Below are 19,236 nucleotides of genomic sequence, written 5' to 3' on the forward strand. Positions count from 1 at the left end.
GCCGAATCGTGCACCGTCGCTGTCGTCTGCTGCCCTTCCGCTGCCGCCGCCGTTGCAGTTATGCATGCGCGGCGGTTTATTACCTTTATTCTTTTTTTATTTCCCGGACGACGCTTGACGGAATAAGGGGGCCGCGCCGAACCGCGCCCACTCTCGCGCGGTCTCCCGTGGTTCATCGGTTATACGCCCCGCTGCGACTTCCGGACAGCAGACGACCCCCGGCGCAGCAGACGACGTAAGTATACTGCGCCTTGCAAGCAGTGGAGACGGGCTCGCTTTCAACGTTTTGGGCGGCCCGGCTGGGCTTATAACAGGTGGTCCCAGGCCAGCCAGACCCACGCGCGCTGCAGCCTCCGGCGTGCCGATCTATGCGTGGGATTTCGCCTTCGATGCGTACCTACTTCAACGAGTGGCAAGGACCAAGGCCCCCCTCCTTCGCTTGAGTCCGTGTATGTGCGTACTACATGATAGAGAGAAAGAGAGTGCGCGAGCGTGTGTGTGCCTTCGAAGATGGTTGTCGTTTGCAAGGGAGGAGGTTGTGTGTGACGCGATCGCCAGATGCGGATGGATGCTGTTGTGCAGCTCTGACGGTGAACGCCAAAACACCGGTGCCTAACAGCCTTGTATGGCACAACCTGTGGTAGTGCAGTGTTTGTTACCTGTGGTGGCCTACGAGACTTGTTCATCGAAGTGAAGAAACATGGCTTCTGAGAGCATCAATCAACAAGTGCGTTGCTGAGATTGTGCGCGTATACGTTTCTTGGTGCACGTTTATGTATGGTGAATGTGACGTTCCTGCGATCAACCGAGTTCCGTGAGTCGATTCGGAACGGCGGAAAGTGAATATTCGAGTTCGGAAAATATCGTCTTCGCGCGCGACGAGCTATGGATGACTAGCAGAGCTTCTATCACGGACAAGTGAGGATTCACTGAATGAGGTACCAAACGTCTTGTAGTCGTCTTGCAGTCCTACTGAGGTATTAGACGTCTCGTAGGCGCTTTGAGACGCCCTCGAACGTTCAGGCGCGCAAGGTACGTGTTGATTCGATATACTCTCGTCTTGAAAACAAATTTCCACGTTGCATGCGCGCGGTGACTGACGAATGGCTCGTTACCTGCTAAAATATGGACGAGCGAAGACTTGTAGTGTGAAGTAGCAGACGTGCTGCAGTCATTTTCATCGATATACGAGTCGCTCTCGAGTGCTTGTAGGAATCCATCATATGCTTACACCGGTTTGATGTCCTTAGGTTGAAGGATATCCTGAGGATGTCTTAAGGATATCCGTAGGTTGAAGACATATTTTCGAGCGTATAGTGCACCCTTGGCGTACAGCTGGTCTGTTTCCTACGAAAAGATCGTTTCAGAAACCGTTGTTTGAGATTGCCGCTTTAATACATGATAGTGCCCGCCACAAGGAAAGAAAGGCTGGCTCTATGTTTAGCGGTGAATCGGTCACGACGCAATTAAAACCTACATCGCGCCGAAGGTGTTGCGAAGACACGGGGGCTCTTTTCCAAGGTCGAGAGAAGCGGGAAAGTCGTCTTCATTCTCCCATTAATTAACGCGTCGACTTTAATAGTGCTGTACCGGACATGACGTTATTAACAGCTACACGGTAGTTACGTCATCAAGCTACGAAACTCCAGGAAATCAGGTGCCCTTCCTAACACTGTAATGAAACATACTAGCCATAGTTATTTCCAGGTTTGGTAGTGTTTTATCCATCTATAAGTGTCATATAAAAGGGCGTTTAATATGCCTTGTGCGCTGATTGGGCCTTAATAGAAGCAATCCGTTCATAATTAACGACACGAATTTTCTTCTTTCTCGCTGCAGGCTGTGTTTATACCGTCCTGTTCATGCTAGTCACAACTATATGTAACCTTCCAGCCCTGGAGTAATGGATGGATGTTATGGATGGGTAACGGTAATGGATGGGTAGATGAAAAACTTCATTGTGGTCCTTTAGATAAATATTCCTAGCATGCACAGGGATACATGTGGTTGATATCCCGACCCACCTACGAGCTGTTCATCAACTGCACAGACTAGAATGCGCTGCACCTTGGCTACGAAATGAGCTCACCTCGGTACAACGAATTCCGTGGTTAGAGAACAGTGTTTCTGAAGCAACGTAATGGTCTCTTCTTCTTTTTTTTTTTCGGTCATCAAAGAAGGCCCGTAAAATGACTATGCGTCCAATCGCTGCTGTTTATGAGTGAAGCATACAATGAGGCGTAGACAACGAGACTTATCATGTGGTTGACATACTATACACCTCCTCAAAAACAACCGCTGCGGCGCTGATGGCCAGTCGATGTTCCGTGAACCCTTCGCCGTCGCTTTCGTTGTTTTACGGTATAGTCGAACGTTCGTTGATCGCATATAAGACGGTACTATACAGTCGGCACGAATCCTCGCCCGTCGTAGCCGAAAAGTAAACTTGAGGCCTCCTGCTTCAATCGCTATAGCTAATGTCACCGACTGACCGATTTCTGTAGAGAAGATGTTGATTTAGCTTTCAACCACCTCCCGCCCTTTTTTTTTTGTTGTTGAAAGCCACAAGTAAATCCATAGGGATTTCTCAGAAAGAAAACTTTTTAGTAGCCGAAAAATTCGTCCTGGTCCCTTATAACCGATAATTCGTTATATCAGGGTCAGCCTGTATAGCTAACGACGCATTCCCAGTCATCATGCCTCGCTCCGCGTTCGGAAAGTGGAAGCCCAGCGCGTTGCTAGCGACCGCCGCCATCTTGGGTCTCTACTACGTCCTGCTGAAGTCGTCGCCAGGGTCGCCGTTGCGACAGTCGCGTCTTCAATTCAAACCGAGACGCCGCAGCGTGCAGTCATGCGTTCACGACCCGATTCCGTGTCCTCGTATGCGCTACGTCGACAGACCTGAGGACGACGCGTCGATGCTCATCGACCTGGCCAACTTCACCTATTTACTGGACTCGCCGCCGTGCGGCGCTGCGGGCAGAGACGATGACGTCACATTGTTGGTGGTCGTGCACTCGGCGGCGGCTCACTTCGCCGAGCGTGACGTCATCCGAACCACGTGGGGCGCCGCAAGGCTGAGCAACCTGACGCTCAGGGTGGTCTTCATGCTGGCAAGGAGGCCCGATGATCCGGAGCTCGAAGACAAGATGGAGCGGGAGAACCGCAGGTGAGTGGATCTGAGATAACGTGTTCACACTCTCGATAGTGTAAAATTTATTTATTTATTTATTTATTTATTTATTTATTCATTTATTTATTTATTTATTTATTTATTTATTTATTTATTTATTTATTTATTTATTTATTTATTTATTGCAAATACATTATACCCGCCACGGTTGTCTAGTGGTTATGGTACTCGACTGCAGACCCGAAGGTCGCGGGTTTGAACCACGGCCGCAGCGGCCGCATTTCGACGGAGGCAAAATGCTAAATAGAGGCCCGTGTGCTTAGATTTAGGTGCACGTTGAAGAACACCAGGTGGTAGAAATTTCTGGAGCCCTCCACTACGGCGTCTATCATAATCACATCGGAGTTTTGGGACGTTAAGCCCCAACGATTATTATTATTAATTATCATTATTACAAATACCTTATACGCTGCACAGAGCATTGTGTAAGGGTGGTCAGATACAAAAGTAAGAACAAAGTAGGTTAACATCAAGAACAACGGCAAGTACAGCAAAATAGGTGTAAGTACAAAGCTAGTGATGTCTGACGCTAGATTAGAAGACACTGTGATCTATAGAGACCGGATTTTAGGCAAATGCATATTTTGTTCCTTGCGCTCCTATCGCGCCATTTCGATATATGAGCATGAATTAGTGGTTAAGAAGGGCTTTTATAGTGTTTTTATAGTGCTTATAAATGCCTATTTTTGGTGCTCGTGCCTAAATGCTTATAAATGCCTATAAATGCCTATTTTCAAAATCCGCGCTTATATGAACGCTATTTAGCCTCAAGTTTCACTCCCGGTGCTGTGTGAGACCGTTATTTATGTTACCGCGTAAGACTGACTGTTGGGAACTGTGGGGTTCAACCTAGTCCCCCAGTTCAACCAACTCCCGGAAACAAGCACTAGCAGCAGTGAAGCGGGACACGCCGGCGAGCATTCGCCGCTGCGCTGACATGCCCGAGCGGTTGGCGAATGAGAAACCGCGGAGAGCCGTCAGCGGAAAGGACAGTGAAGAGCGAAAAAAGAAAGAAAAATGTGATGCGCACGCAGCTTTTGTTTTGTTTGTAATTTGCTTTTTAAAGGGCCCCTCACCAGGCCACATAGCAAATTTTAGTTAGACGCTGGAAGTTGTTGTATGCCGAATGAAGAGCAGTATGCCGCAAGAATATTTCAAATCGGTTCATTACGAGCTGAGAAAAACAATAATTTGTAGCGGCGCGAAACCATGATGCGAGGAGGCGAGTTTCAAACCCTTGCCACTCGACCCGTGTAGCCTTAGCAAGCCAATTCGCTTCCCTGCCCTCTTCACTTGACACCACGGTGTAAGAGTATATATCTTGCACCGTGCTTGACACATACGCATGGACACGTCATGCGCATGCATGGTCATGTGCGCATGACGTGCCCGAGCCAGCCCGAGCACGCGAGCGGCGTTGCGCGGCCGCTAACTTTTTTTTTTATGTAGCGGCCATGGGCGTTTTGTCGGCGTTCTCTGGTGTGTACTGCCTGTTTCTGCGGGACGGGCATGAAAGTTGAGACATTTGTACGGGCACGAGAGTGGCGGTATCATGAACCAGAGCCGCATTAACGTTTACCTGGACGCGGTAGAATAAACGAGCATAATGAGTGCTCGAACGCGCCAGAACATTACTTTCGTTTCCAGGGCTGGCGTCTGCTCGATGCGCTAACCGCGGGGACACGAACGCATGGGAAAGGGAGGCACATTAGCCCCGCATCTCGCTGCGATTCACGAAAAAAAAATGAAAAAGACGCACACATTCCCTTTGTGTGTCTCATTATTTCTCTCAAGTTTTATTATTCTATTCAAGCAACAAATTACATAAACTACACATGTCGTGTCAAATAATTATCGCAGTGTCACGTGCTACTGTTGGCGACGTCAGAGCACAGTCGTCTACGTAGAGGAGTGACGTCACGGCACTACCATATACGTAGGGCCATTTTCTCATCTATGCCATCCCCTCATTCTCTAAAGCGCGCGCCCGCGAGAGGAAGGGCCAGCAGCGTTCACCTTAAAATTTGACCGATTTCCGCGGCTCGTAGCGTTGCAAATTTTGGCAGACGTGATCGTGAACGCCCAGTGTATGCATTGCGCTCGTTAGCTCAAAATTGTCAAACCTGGTGAGGGGCCCTTTAAGGTGGTCACTGCAGTAGCGTAGCCAGAAATCTTTTTCAGGGGAGGGCCGGGGGGGACAAGCATACTTTATATATGTTCGTGCATGCCTTTGTATGTGCGTGTATATTCACACACGCAAAACTGAAAAGTTTCGGGGGAAAGGAGAGGTCGACCCCCCCTCCCCCTCCTGGCTACGCCAGTGGTTCACTGCCAGGGGAGAAATTGGCTCTACGCAATTCGACCTGGCCAATAGGAGGAATCCCTCCCGTCTGGTCTTTTAGCAATCTGGCTGTCTGCTCCTGCTCTGCACTTCTCAATCATGCCGGAAAGACACTCAGGAGCGTGTTGATTCGACAGTGGACACTTGACTCACTCTGCAGAACACGGGACTGCGAACCGTGGGGGACAAAGCACGCTATGTTCAAATGTTGGCTCCTTTGTGCCATCTTAAGCAATAACATTTTTGTTTTCCTGTCGTAGATAGAGGTCGCGCACGTCTTCGTTTGAAATTATTTGCATTTATGTGAAAGTTTATTGGGCCTATATTTACGATATTGGAGGCCTAAAACGTTGTTTTGCCTGCCTATTTTTGGCGCCTAAAACGAGCTTTTTTAGTGCCTAAAAATCCGGCCTCTAGACTGATCTAGCAAGTGTCACAAAAAGAGAAAGGAACAATGTATTAGACATATGGAATGTATACTCAGTACTCAGTCATCGTAATTCTTGTTTTGTTTAGTATGCTCGTTCGAACATGTATATTTTATTTTAACCTTTGGGTACATATGTCGGTCTAAGATTCACTGGCGGAGCCCGGGGGAGGGGGATTGTAGCCCCCCCCCCCTTGAAACAATGTCTGGCTACGCTACTGCAAGAATTAATACAATAGATGGAGAAAAAAAAACACCATCTCCCGCTAAAGGGAACCATGAGGCGATGCGAAGCAGCGTTTCGGCATGTCGAGCCTGCGTTTCAGAGGGGGAGGGGAGTGAAGTGGAGAGGACAAGGGGAAGAGGGTTAGACGGTAGTGGAGAGGAAATGTGTGGAGAGGGCTTGCGCATGCGCAGTAAGGGTGGTACACCGCACACCACCGGTTTGAACTCCGCCATAAGATGCTTCGCATCTAAAAAACTTGAAGATTGCTTTCGCCTTCGAGTCCGTGTTCTAGTTCGTCTTAAAGGGGTGGTACCATCAAATTTCGAGGCTAAAACAAGCCTGTTGTGGGTTTCCTCTGTATGCAAGGATACTCCACACGAAGGGTCGGACACAGCAAACGTTTAGAATATATTTTAATTCACTTCCAAAGTGTACCTAAATGCCCATTCTCCCGATCGAGACCCATCGCTAGCGCGCCAACTCTGACGTAGCTGTATAGGAAAGGCAACGAAAGTTGTAGTGACGTCACACGAGATCTGCTGTAGTGACGTGAATATATTCTAGTTCACTATAGTACCGGCAAAGCATCGATTGCTACATCACTCGCCGAGTTTCGATCGCTTCCTGGCTAAGTGCGTCACAGCCTTGTGTGGTCACGTGACCAAGCCTCCTACACTTCTGCGTCACTGCCCAACCTCGGCGCCCAGAAACCGAAACCGAAAGTTGTCCACATCAAAAGGCGATATTAAATTATTTAGCGAGAATACGTGAATCTTGTTGCGTGCATTATGCTTCCTAGAGTTATAGGAAACGCTTACAGCAAAGAACGCGCAAGCCACAAACATGGTGGCACCACCCCTTTAACGAGGGCCTCGAAGGCGAAAGCCATCTTCCTTCCTCGCATCGTGAAGCAATCTCAGCGCGGAGCCTGGCGAAATTCGAAAGACAATCTTGTTTGTTCTTTGCGACTGATTGGAACATCGCAATGTCTCGGATAAAAGCCACGCGCAACGATCAAAACGCTGCTGAAACAAGTGATTAAAATCAAATCGAACTGCAATGAGGCGAAAGGCGCTCGTGAAACCAATCAAAGTGGCTGTCACCTATGCGAAGGGTAAGTAAAATGGCATGTGATCAATGTCGCGGACGTTGACTTGGCTCCAACTAGAGCACGTAAGGCGAGAGCAATAAATGGTGGCATAGCCCCAGTGCTTCCATAGTTGAGTAGTAATTACTCTAAATTGATTACATTTTTTCTAAACACATCGAGACTGCCCGTAACAAACTGCTCTCCCCGCCGCTATTGAGTACAAATCGCGTACTTTCTTTAAGGCGACTCATAAAACGCGAGAAGTGACTGTCGGCGTCTGAACAGATAGTTGAAAAAGTAATACTAATAATAATATCTGGGGTTTAACGTCCCAAAATTACGATATGATTATGATCGAGGGACGCTGTAGTTGAGGGCTCCGGAAATTTCGACCGCCTGAGGTTCTTCTTACGTGCACCGAAATCTAAGCACACGGGCCTCAAACATTTTCGCCTCCATCGAAAATGCAGCCGCCCCGGCTGGGATTCGATCCCGCGACCTTCGGGTTAGCAGTCGAGCGCCATAACCACTAGACCACCGTGGCGGGGCAGTTGAAAAAGTCAAGCAAACCATAAATTACAGGAGCTAGGCTTGGCGTATACCCGTGCCTGACGCACTGCTTTTCTTTCTTTCTTTCTTTCTTTCTTTCTTTCTTTCTTTCTTTCTTTCTTTCTTTCTTTCTTTCTTTCTTTATCTTTCCTTCTTTCTTTCAAGGGTTGGAAAGAGTCCCACGTGACTTAGAGAGGAAATTGGGGGCGCCACCAAACTTACGATGGTAATAGATCGTACGATGATTTCTGTGATAGTTAGTGTCCAAGTACAAGCTCCCCAGGCAACAGCTACTTTCTACTTCCATTCGTGAACATCGTATGGTATGCTTTTGTGCATTGCAGCTGCCGGATTCGATTTTGGGAGCGGGAAACGCGTCATGGCAGCCATGCTATCAAGCGAAGCTATGTCGGCTGACCTGTGGTGCTGGTGGTGTTCCAAAAAACCCTCCTGACCCACAGCTGGCGTGCACAAAATAAATAAAACTAAATAAATTCTCCTTCCGGGACTGGCGTTTGAACCCGGGTCCCTGCGGTCTGAGTGCCTTGACCGCTACTAGGCCACGCGCCCAAGCTTGCCCAGTGCGAAATGAACTGAAGCGCACGAATGCGTTCTACCGACGACGCAAAAGGTACAGTTGAGAAGCAGTACAACTGCTACTAAAATCGATCAGCTGGACAACGCGTCAGGTAGATATCAGGAAGTGCACATTTCAGGAAAATTCCGACTCAGTTGAGAAAATTGAATTCCTAAACCGCGCTTCCATGATAGCGTGCTGGTCCTTTCATTGGGCCGTTCTACGGGCTGACGAACGCTGGATAGAACAAGGCACCATGTCGTTCAGCCCGAAAACAGCGTTCAGCGCTACGTAGAAAGAAAGAAAGAAAGAAAGAAAGAAAGAAAGAAAGAAATTACAGCGCATGGGTCGACTTAAAGTTCCGTTCATCACGGGCACCTTGCCCGATGTTAACGCGTCCTTGCAAGTGAAGCACACCATGAATTCACTGTAGTTGCTGTTGCTGTTACTCGTCCCGAACTCTTGTTGGAGCACACCACGCTAGTTCATCGCGCGTCTGCAGAATCGTGTTCCCCGACGTTATCACGTGATTGCTGAGAGAGTGTAAGGGGGAGAGCCCACAGCGTCTTACCCAGCCCCTTACACAGGCTCGAACGCGCTAGCGCGTGCGACAGCTCACATGGTTTTGTCTGCGTTACGCCAAGCTAGGACGGCATACCGCAGCCCGGACCCCTAATGTGCTCTGCACGTATCATCATCAAGGCGGTCGAAGAACAACAGGAAGACTTCTCCTTGGCGCGCGCGCGCTCAGATGGCTATGCTAGGTGGGACCGTCGCCAATGGAACTACGGACACAGCCCAGCGCAAAAGCTGCTTCGCATCTAAAAGAAAGAAAGAGAAGCAGTGCGTCAGGCACGGCCGCGCCAAGCCTACCCCCATTTCCCAGATTGGGGAAGGGCGATTTATTTTGTTCTTTGAATAAATGGGAACGGTATACCGTAGTACGTTTACCCTATTATGGGAGGGCGATAAGCTGTCCCGAGTAGATTACGGCTTCCTCGTCGTATTGTTTACAGCATATGGTTGACGGTTAAGACGGGGTACCGGGGGTACTGCCACTGGTAGGTCTCTTCGTATACCTCCCATAGGGACGCGTAATTCAAACGTTCTGCGACGCTCGCGCCGAGAGCTCCAAGAAAGCCGTTGAGTTACGGCCCTGGCGAGTGGAGGCGCTGTAATGGCGGCGATGACGCAGCGGTTACGTAACGATTGCGATGTTTACGTCGTCGGGGCAACAGTAACAACAGCCGCTCGCTTCTTCTCGCGCCCCTTCTCCCTCTACCTCCCTCGTCCTCCTCGCGCCGTTCTTTTTTTTTTTTTTTTTGAGCGCGCTTGCTTTTTCTCCTCTCTCATGTCGGGCGCCATTTTTTTCTTGCCTTTTTTCTTGGCGGCTCCTTTTTCTTCTTTCATGCCGCGCGCCGTTTTTTTTTTTTTTTCGTGTGCGTGGCGCGTTTTTTTTTTTTTTTTTCGCGTGCGCGCGTGCTGTGCTTGGTCGCGCATTCATGTTTTTCTGTCCGCTCGTGGTGCGCAGTGCGTTTGAATGCACGCAGCCTGCATGATCCAGAGCATAAGGGATGACTTCAACCCACAACATATCTGTGACTTCGTTTTATTGCTCCGTTTCCAAAACTCAAGATTCGCACATAATGGGGCACGATACAAGTTCCGGAGAAGGAGAGAAGGATAGAATGCACAGTGTGTCCATGATTAAACAGCACCAAAGTTCATTGTAAAGTTCAGAAACTGGAAATTAAAAATCGAACACACTGAAAATGTAGGCCCTTTGACGTATACACATATAAGAAACACGATGTTTGTTTAGTACAATACTGATCAAAGTGCACAAAAGCTTCTGATGTGACAGTCATGAAATTTAAAGAAATGTAGGCGAAATGTCAGTGCATGGAAAAAACAATAAAGATGCACAAAATACCTAAATATGGAATAATAATGCAATGAACTACTTATTAACCACTGTACTAATACGAAACACAAAACAGCTATATATATATATATATATATATATATATATATATATATATATATATATATATATATATATATATATATATGCTCAGATGTTGCACTAATATACATAGATTGCTCGATACCTTCACTACTGATAAACAAGATGAAAAAGCAGATTTAGCAGAGTAAGCAGTACATCGCGCTAAAAAGGGAAATACACATTATTTGGCACTTGCCCACTACTTGACAGTTAGAAGGCGGAAACGGCATGACGGCGATGGTCCGTTTATGCAGCAGCACATATAACATTCGAAGAAACGCGTATTACCCAATGGCCAGGTGAAATAAGTCTACTACACAGCTTTTCTTTCACCGCGAATACAATGCATAGCTGTAAGATAACGTCACTGAAGTGTGAATGACATGCCGTGTACACTGAGCACTTCATTGAGATAAACGCAAACAATAAAATTCTGCATATAGGACACTTGCAATACTCAAGGTTCACCAGAAAAAAAAACAACTCTCGTGTCTACACATGAAGGTTCTTCGAACGGTTTTTCTATAGGTAATTACAGAGGTAATACATAAACACAAAGAGTACTTTTTCAGCTGTAAGTACATATAATGAACATTCACGCACCGAAAGAAAGCACTGGGGGCAGAGTAGAAAGCTGGTGCACTTGATGTTGCGGATCGAGACTTCGCAGAGTGCAGATTCTGTAGTTATTAACCTTTTCTTGGGCAAACGCGTCACTTGTGGCCTTCTCCATAATTCAGAAAACGTTTACGTCCTGCAGAAAAGCAGTTGCAAACTGAATTCCAACGAAAAAAATTACGCAGTCGCATCACGCAAACGTAGTTTCGTCGACTCGGTATAGTGCAAGTTGAGATACACAGAGACTCAGAAACGCGTATTTAAACGAAGGCGAGTGAAACAGGCCAAAAAAATGCAAAAAGCACTTCCAAGGACGCAGTCATGTCAGCGACGCAAAAGTTAAACTATGAGTCTAAAGTGCTTTATTTTCGTTGCTTCTTGGTACAACGATGCAAAATCGTGCTCTTCACAATTCAGCCATGTTTAAAAACAACTGTTGTCCAACTACAATGAAGCTATATATGTGTGGCTGCGAACGCAAACCGCATACTCATCTATAGTTTTTTTGATCATGGAAGAATCTTGCGGAACTCGGTCTTTAAGTATCCGTGCACCGCTGCATGATGTACGAATGGTGTGTGCCGTTAACCATCACGGCGGCAAGAGAGCACAGCACGCAAACATCGCAAAAACTGCACACGCCGGCCAACGGTCGCTTCATGTAACGGAACATCACGAAACTTCACATCAAGGCCGGCGACTAGGAGGGGCTCCGATGTGGCGGCGGCGGAGCACGGCTGACCATAACGACCACTCCAATAAGTTTTAAAAGCGAACAATGATCCGCCAACCTCAACGGGAGACTTGCAGGTGTCCCCAAGCATAGCCTGCCTGCACGGACAGCCTGGTGCCCGCGCTCAACGCTTCATGCTGCAACGGAAATTTCGAGGAATTCAAAACTAGCGTTGCGGCGCGCGCGCGGCCTCCGCGGGGCGCACAGCTTTGCCGGCACGGCGGCAGGCTGCCATTGGCTGCTTTCACTTTGACTCGCCATCGACTCGAGCGCCAATTTCGCCTTCAGTTATCGCACTTCTGGTTGGAGGCTCAGTTAGGCTCAGATTCAAGATGGTGGCGATGACGTAACGATGACGTATTTCTTTGGGACGCCTGAGCGACAGTGTTTCCGACGGTTGGTACTGCCCGAACCCAATAACTGTGCGACAGCGCTAACAACCTTCAAGCAGGGCACAGGGCGGTCAGGGAATTAACCGTGCACGAATGGGTTGCACACTTAGAAGATGCGACCAGGCACACCCTTCGGAAATGTGCTAGCCGAACTGTTTCATTTTCTCAACACGTTGCTCTAGTCGTTATTTGATATGATTTTTATTGAGATGCATCGCAGGCGTTTTCGCCGCTGCGCGTAACTTTTATCCGAGAATTCGCAATTTTTTGTAAACGGGAAGGAACTATATCTTACATTCGCTTAAATTCCGTCAAGCTGCGCGCTTCGGGGTACGGCGGTCCTGAGAGGGCGAGAACGCAACTTTTATTTACGTCATTCTTTATGGAGGTTGGTAGACAATCCGCCAGGCTAGAGTGACTCTAGCCATGCTGAGCCTGGTATAGACCAAAACACAGCGAATTCCATGCACATCGCCATATTTGCATCGCGCGTCGCGCCATCTATCGCACACGCGACGAAACAACATGCGCGGGCTGCCACGCCAGCAGACGCTACACAGAGCAAACGTGAAACTTCCGAAACTCAGCCCGTTGGCGAGCGTGTTTGGCGTCTTTTCTAGCCTGGACATTTTCGCTGATTTTATTGGAACATCAAGAACATCTTCCTCATGCAAGTCCACTATGTATACAGTACGTGCTGAGTGGGCTGCGGAAGCAACCTCGTCAGATACGTACGCTGTTACATTTGTAAAAATACGTTCTCGCTGTAGTACGCGTGAATCGTAATTGCAGTGCAGCTCGCGAAAGAGTGAAACGGTGTTTTGTTGCCCCGTATTACAAGTTGTGCACAAAGTTTTGTGAAAGCTCATCATTTCAGCATGCATCGCGTAATAATTAGAGGACGCTTTACGGGTAGTTTCGCGGAACGTAATTTTTGTTTCACGGGCGCTCTTATAATAATTCGTCTTGCTCACAAAAGCGTGCTATCAGAGAGTATAACCTGAAGTATCGTTCAGCGATCCCTTTTGGTAGCTACCTATTCTTGTAACGATGGTGCTTTACAAGCGAAACTGTGCTACTCTTAGTTAAGCCGGTTAGCTACGCCTGCGACGTAAAGGACACTGGCGCGAGTACTGTTTACTTACGTGCCAATATATGTATTATGTGCAGCTGGATGCCTCGTGTACAAATAAATTTGGGGACATTAAACATTGAAATGAAAGCACGAAATTCTGGCCAGCTGTTGAGGAGCACCGTGCCATTTGTCACCTTTTGAAGACGAAATCTCGAAGGCGTGAATGCCATCAAAAGCACTAAAGCTTAATACTACGTTGAAAGTGGCAAAGCATGCTGATTGCTTGTGCTTGAAAGCACTACCTCGCACTAGATTTTCGTCAAAGGAAACGCTCAAAGGTATGAAGTGCACGCTCACACAAAGTTCGCGCCTGCCTTCAACCCAGCTGCGTGTCACGCAAATTAGGCTCGCAAAATAAAATAGGTGGGCATCACACTGCAGAGTACACGCTGTTAGTGTACTTACTCGCGCATTTTCACTCGGCTCCTAGTTTTTTTGCTTGAATCACGGTTATCCACTCGCGGCGAAGCTGAAAACACCGCACCGGCACTATTTCCGTGGCGCGTCGTAATCGTCGCAGACAACGCTAATATCCTCTTGTTGCGCTGCTTGTTTTGGCATCCAAAGACGACGCAAGTGCCCAGACGAGCTCTTATACGCTGAAGCGGCGTGAACGGGTACTTTTTCGCACTTTAAAGCCTCAGAACTGCAGATTGCCCTGTTTACTTGGTACAGCCCGCGCGCGCCTTGGCAGCCCCGGTCAGCCCGGCATCTGGGTGCGAGAGTATCCGCTCGGCTCGCCAGCAGCCTGGGTGCGAGACAGGCGTGCTCTGGTGTATAGTCTGGTGGCAACCTCCTCTGCCCGCTGTATGACCTGGAGCTGAATACAGGAGATCTTAATGGTAGTGTGAACTGGCCTGCAAGAACTGGTGTCAGTACCTCTTTAAAACAGTACACTTAACAACCCCTATACCTTCCTTGACTTCATTGCCTGCTGGTTTTCATTAAAGGGGCCCTGTAACACTTTTTCAGCGTGGTCAGAGAACGCTACCGATCGGTAGTCGAGGCTCCTGAGAACACGCGAGCCAAACAATATAGCGCAGCACTCGGCCTGGAATTTAGAAATAATTCTCTAAGTCTGCTAGAAACCGCTCCCTCTTCTTTCTACAAATGATGCCATATACCCAGTATCACTTTTAAGTTTCCCGCCGAAACCTCCGATGCTGTTCATACTGGCCGTTAGTTCGTGGATGTGTGCCAAGCAGCTTGTAGCATAGCCATCGATGCCTAGTGATAGTCAATCGAAAAGCAATCAATAGCTAATATATAATCTATCAATAACCAATAAATTCTAGAAAAATGCTTGGATGTGCTTAGCATCTTCCAAACACATGACCAAAGCCTAGTGATAGTCAATCGATACCCAATCACTAGCTAATCGATAACCGATCAATAAACAATAAATTCTATAAAATGTTTGGATGTGCTTAGGATGGCCCAAATACAGGGCTAAAGCCTAGTGACAGCTAATCGATAACCAGTCAGTAATCGATCAATAACTATTAAATTCTAGAAAATGCATGGATGACCTTAGCCTGACCCAAATGCGTGACGGATACGTTGTGATAACCAATCGATAGCCAATGAATAATTGACCAATAACTCCTAAATTCTAGAACATGCTTGGTCGTGCTTACCCTTGTCATGTATATTCTCGTATAGCAAGAGACGGGAAAGAGAAGTGATGGCGTGGAGGAGGGAAAGGAGGAGGGCAGGTCGACTGATTTCACACTCTGCGCACCAATAGCGCGTAGCTGCCTTTTTTTTTGTATCGTGAAAGAGTAATTTACTAATACAAGAAAAACGTTTTTCTCTTTGGGGTGCCTTTGAGTCATAAATACGGAGATCCAATCTCTTCTGATCAATTCTTTCGTCGCACTTCGTCGTCGTCCTTCGTGCAGGTTCGGCGACACGGTGCAGGGCAACTTCGTGGACTCGTACCGGAACCTGACGTACAAGCACGTGATGGCGCTGCGGTGGGCCTCGACGCGGTGCGCTTCGGTCGCCAGGGTGCTCAAGATGGACGACGACATCTTCGTGCATATCTTCCAGCTGGCCGCCATATTGGACAAGGCCTCGGCGACGCCGTTGAAGCGCAAGGTCGTCCTCTGCTACGTCCAGAAACAGATGCCCATCTCTAGAAGCGAGGGTGAGATGGTTCACGGAGTGTCGTGGATGGGTTTACGTGTCCAACAGTCAGCGTTCTTCAATCGTACTAGTTGCGAAACTCCATACCTATAGACCTGGACATACCCATGGATGATTTGGAGGGGGATTGCAAACCGATGCGCCATCAGGGTAGGGGAGCCATTCTGGAACTGTCTATCTAGTGGTCCACCACGGCCTAATGTCATCAGAGCGCGTTCAGTTGCCGCAAAAAGCTGCACGCCATGACGTGATCGCGCAGGTGCGTTAAATGGTAGGCCTCGTTAAAGCCACTTCGAGGGCTAACGCGATCGCAGACTCGGAGTTAATGGACGGCATCCGAGCTTCGCGCGGCCGAAAGCGGGATCTCAGGAGGTTGTGTACGCCGCATTGAAGCGCATTCCTGCTCCTTTCAGTTGCGTCGAGATTTGTGGAAGCTCCATCACGTCATATGCAATCTTCGACAAATCGCCCGGTGCGCACCGGGGCACCAAGGCGCTACGATGATTGGACGAAACGGTGCACCGGGGCGCCCCAGTGCGCACCGGTGCGATTTCATGAAGATGCCAATAGTGCCGTTCCTGAAGAAGAACCGGAACAGGGGGCGGGCTGCTCGTCAAGCTCCGGCCAATCAGCGGCGGCCGAAATGGACAGTCCACTAAATGGACTGTCCACTAGTAGACTGTTCGAGAATAGCTCCTTTGGAGGCGATGACGAAAAACAAACCTCATGGCCACGCTTGCTGCAGTTACTACGCGATTTACCACCGCAAGAATTACGAGAAGTGCTTTCAAGAAAGGTTGATTGGTTCTATATATGCAGTATCATCTGCAAAATGTAAGCCGCAAGCGTAAAAACGTTGCTCGCTCCAGTGCGTCGTCGCTTGCAAGGTCTGCACATCGGAATACCAAAAAATGTCATTTATTAACCTGTTTTCTAGCTTACAGATGGGGCCACAATCAGACCGTGATATCGACCAATGACGTGTTTGGGTTTTGATCCGCAACTCGTGTGAGTGCTACCGGCAAGACAGCGTCGAAGTAAAAAAAAACGATGCAGGCTTAGATTTGCTGTTAGCAACAATTTAAGTTGGCGGCTGCGCAGAAGGCTTGATAGCTGTGCGGGAAAGTCGCATGCAAGTCCCTTGTGGGCCCCGGCACTAAAACTTTCTATTGACTATTGGGACACGCAACACTTTATGTCCCCATTCGCTGATCTGAAATCTGATACCTTCTAGGCAGCAAATGGAAAGTCACGGAGAGCGAGTACCCGGGTTCCTTCTTCGAAGACTACTGTTCCGGCTGGGCCTACCTAGCTGACATGGACGCCGTCCGAGCCATGGTGACCGAGGCGCAGTACCGGCCCTACTTCTGGGTAGACGACGTCCACGTCACCGGCACCCTGGCCCGCATGGGCGGCGTCTCTTTGTCCAGGATCAACCACAAGTACACGACCGAGGCGGACTCCCTGGCGCTGTGGGCCAAGCCCGGAGACCCCAGGGACTCCGGCGGGTTCCTGGACTGGGGCTACGCCTTCGGACCGACGTGGGGCGACGTCACACTCGTCGCGAGGGCGCACCGCAAGGCCCTCTGGTGCCGGAGGCGCGCCTGCAAGTGCTGCTTCAAGGCTGTTAACGCGAACGCCGGCAGCGCCCCCAATGGCAGTGCAGCCAAGAACGGTGTGATCGGCAAGGCCGTCGTGCATTCCTTGTCAGTGTTCTAGTCATTCCTGTTTACTTTTGTTAAAACAACGTGCGTGTTGTGTTTTGTTATTGCGACACAGACTTTATGTGTATATGTGTATTAGATGTGCACCGTTAGGCCGGTGTTGTGTATGAAGTGAAGCAGCGTCCTGTGAGATCTGTTACCATGTATCCAGTGGTCATAACTGGTCGTGTCACTGTAGCGCGACTGGTATGGCGTCGAACATGATGTTATTCGGACTATGTTCGTTAACACAGTTGTTCTTGTGATGGAAGAGTGCTGGTCTTGAAACTTACCGTCTTCAGCGTCATGCATCAAGCGCTTCAGACATGCTTTACTGGTTGGATGAAGGATGTGAAAGTGAATAGCCCAGGCGACCTCCTTTGATCAACCATGAGAATGTCTGCAGCGTCACATGTTTGAACATCTTTTGTGATCATTGTTTGTTGTTCAGGGCTGCGGTGCAAAACTGTTGAAGTAGCTTTCGCACAAACTTTCATAACCTCTTTTGTGCCTTCGTAAGAACCCACCGTTATAATACCGCCACATCGTTTGGGTTGTGGTGCGCGTTCCGTTATTTGGTCACCGAGAACGGACACCATGACAGAACTCTTTGTTGTTGTTGTTTTATGTTTTTCTTTCCTTGGGGTGTAACGCTGGCGTACACGACGAGTGAGACAGACTATGCGCAGGTTCGGGACAGCACGGCTCGTACATCTCCGACACTAAACTATCGCTACCTGCTGGACAGGACTTTAACCGCGGCATGTGTTCTTTGCAGCACCCGCGGGAAGACTCATCGAGTCCTGAGACTTTCTTAAGCGAGGTCATCCCTCAACATGGCAACGTGACTTGCATCCTGTATTTTCTAGTAAGCACGGTCACCGTCTGCACACCAGTGATAAAGATGAACGTTTTGTTGACTGTGCGGGCTTTATTTTGTGAACTGTGTTTTGCGCCAAAAGCTTTCGCTCCTCTTTGCGAAAACTTACCAGCCAGTGTTCGACTTGGTCGCGCGACCGATGATAGTCGCAGGTGTGAATGATCGAGCCTTGGAGGTACCGACAACTGGCCAGAACTTGTGATTAGAGCCTGGTGGAAACTAAAAGACCGTGAATTATTGGGACAGATTCAAGCATTCTTTTCGCGATTTGAGTAGGATTATAAATTAAAATTGCGTTTATAAGTCGCAAAAAAAAAAAAACGGTGTGTCGCGCAGCCTTGCGGGAAAACCTCGATGCTGACCATAATTAGTGCTCAAGATTAGAGTACGTACGTTATCATCCATCCCAGCTCTAATTTGTGCTGTTTACGAGGTAAAAGCAGTTGACGCTGAGAAGCAGCGCTGCTTTCGCGGCAACTAGTGGTACATGTTGCGCAGCGGCACGTGCGCGCACTGAGTCGACGCAGCCTTAGCAAACCGAAGCAAACAAACACGAACCGCTGTCGCGCTCACCTCCCACTGTTTGCAGGGTGTGTTGCGTTTGCGAAACATTTGAAGATAAAGGTTTCACGGCGTGGTCCTTGTTAGCATGCCGTGATTAAACACTCTGGCCGGTAAGCTTTCCGTTGCTCTGAACGAAACAGGTACCTTATAAATTTGGATTTCGGTCCCTTTAAAACTTTTCATCCTACCCTTTCGGAGACTGACGAAACGGAGCTGTCACAGTTACGCGCATGCGCATTCCTCCTGATCTCCTCTCTAGCGACGCAAACGCGTTCCGCGGATGTTGTAACTCTGTCACGTGGCGATATCGTTTGCTTCGCGTGTAAGAGCCGTGAAAGCCGCCGTCTGCAACAAAGCGTTGATTTACGTTTTGCGGCGCGAGCCCGGACGCGTCAAGGTGTGCCGTTCTATTTCTAAACCACACGGGCGCGCGCGCGTGGTCTCGACTCTCCGGCCCTCCGAAGGCGTTAAAGACCTCCCAGCTGCCGCGGCGCTCAGTGCTGCGGTATGCGTTGCATACCATCCCTATCTTTGTTTGCTTGCTTGTCTTGTATTCTGGTTGTTTCTGTATTGTACCTAACCGTAGTCACGCGACATGCTACTGCAAGCCCGGAAGAAGACGACGTCGTGCCGCCGTCGGCTTCACGCGTTC

General features: G+C 48.7%; 1 protein-coding gene across 1 annotated transcript; it reads left to right on the plus strand.

The window, feature by feature from the left end:
• The first annotated feature begins 503 nt into the window (after positions 1-503).
• On the plus strand, positions 504-18,303 carry LOC119374232 (acetylgalactosaminyl-O-glycosyl-glycoprotein beta-1,3-N-acetylglucosaminyltransferase). The gene is made up of 3 exons (XM_037644313.2): positions 504-3,169; positions 15,191-15,438; positions 16,672-18,303. The coding sequence occupies exons 1-3, from the start codon at positions 2,697-2,699 to the stop codon at positions 17,154-17,156; spliced, it is 1,206 nt and encodes a 401-aa protein (XP_037500241.1). The 5' UTR covers positions 504-2,696; the 3' UTR covers positions 17,157-18,303.
• The last annotated feature ends 933 nt before the right edge of the window (positions 18,304-19,236 follow it).

This window comes from Rhipicephalus sanguineus, chromosome 11 (genome assembly GCF_013339695.2).
Source record: "Rhipicephalus sanguineus isolate Rsan-2018 chromosome 11, BIME_Rsan_1.4, whole genome shotgun sequence".
Lineage (NCBI taxonomy): Eukaryota > Metazoa > Arthropoda > Arachnida > Ixodida > Ixodidae > Rhipicephalus > Rhipicephalus sanguineus.

What these genes read in the sequence shown, in the direction of transcription:
- LOC119374232 (XM_037644313.2), top strand. Translation starts at nt 2,697, where the DNA reads ATGCCTCGCTCCGCGTTCGGAAAGTGGAAGCCCAGCGCGTTGCTAGCG. An exon ending in ATGGAGCGGGAGAACCGCAG is followed by an intron (nt 3,170 to 15,190) that starts GTGAGTGGATCT and finishes TCCTTCGTGCAG; the next exon opens with GTTCGGCGACACGGTGCAGG. An exon ending in GCCCATCTCTAGAAGCGAGG is followed by an intron (nt 15,439 to 16,671) that starts GTGAGATGGTTC and finishes GATACCTTCTAG; the next exon opens with GCAGCAAATGGAAAGTCACG.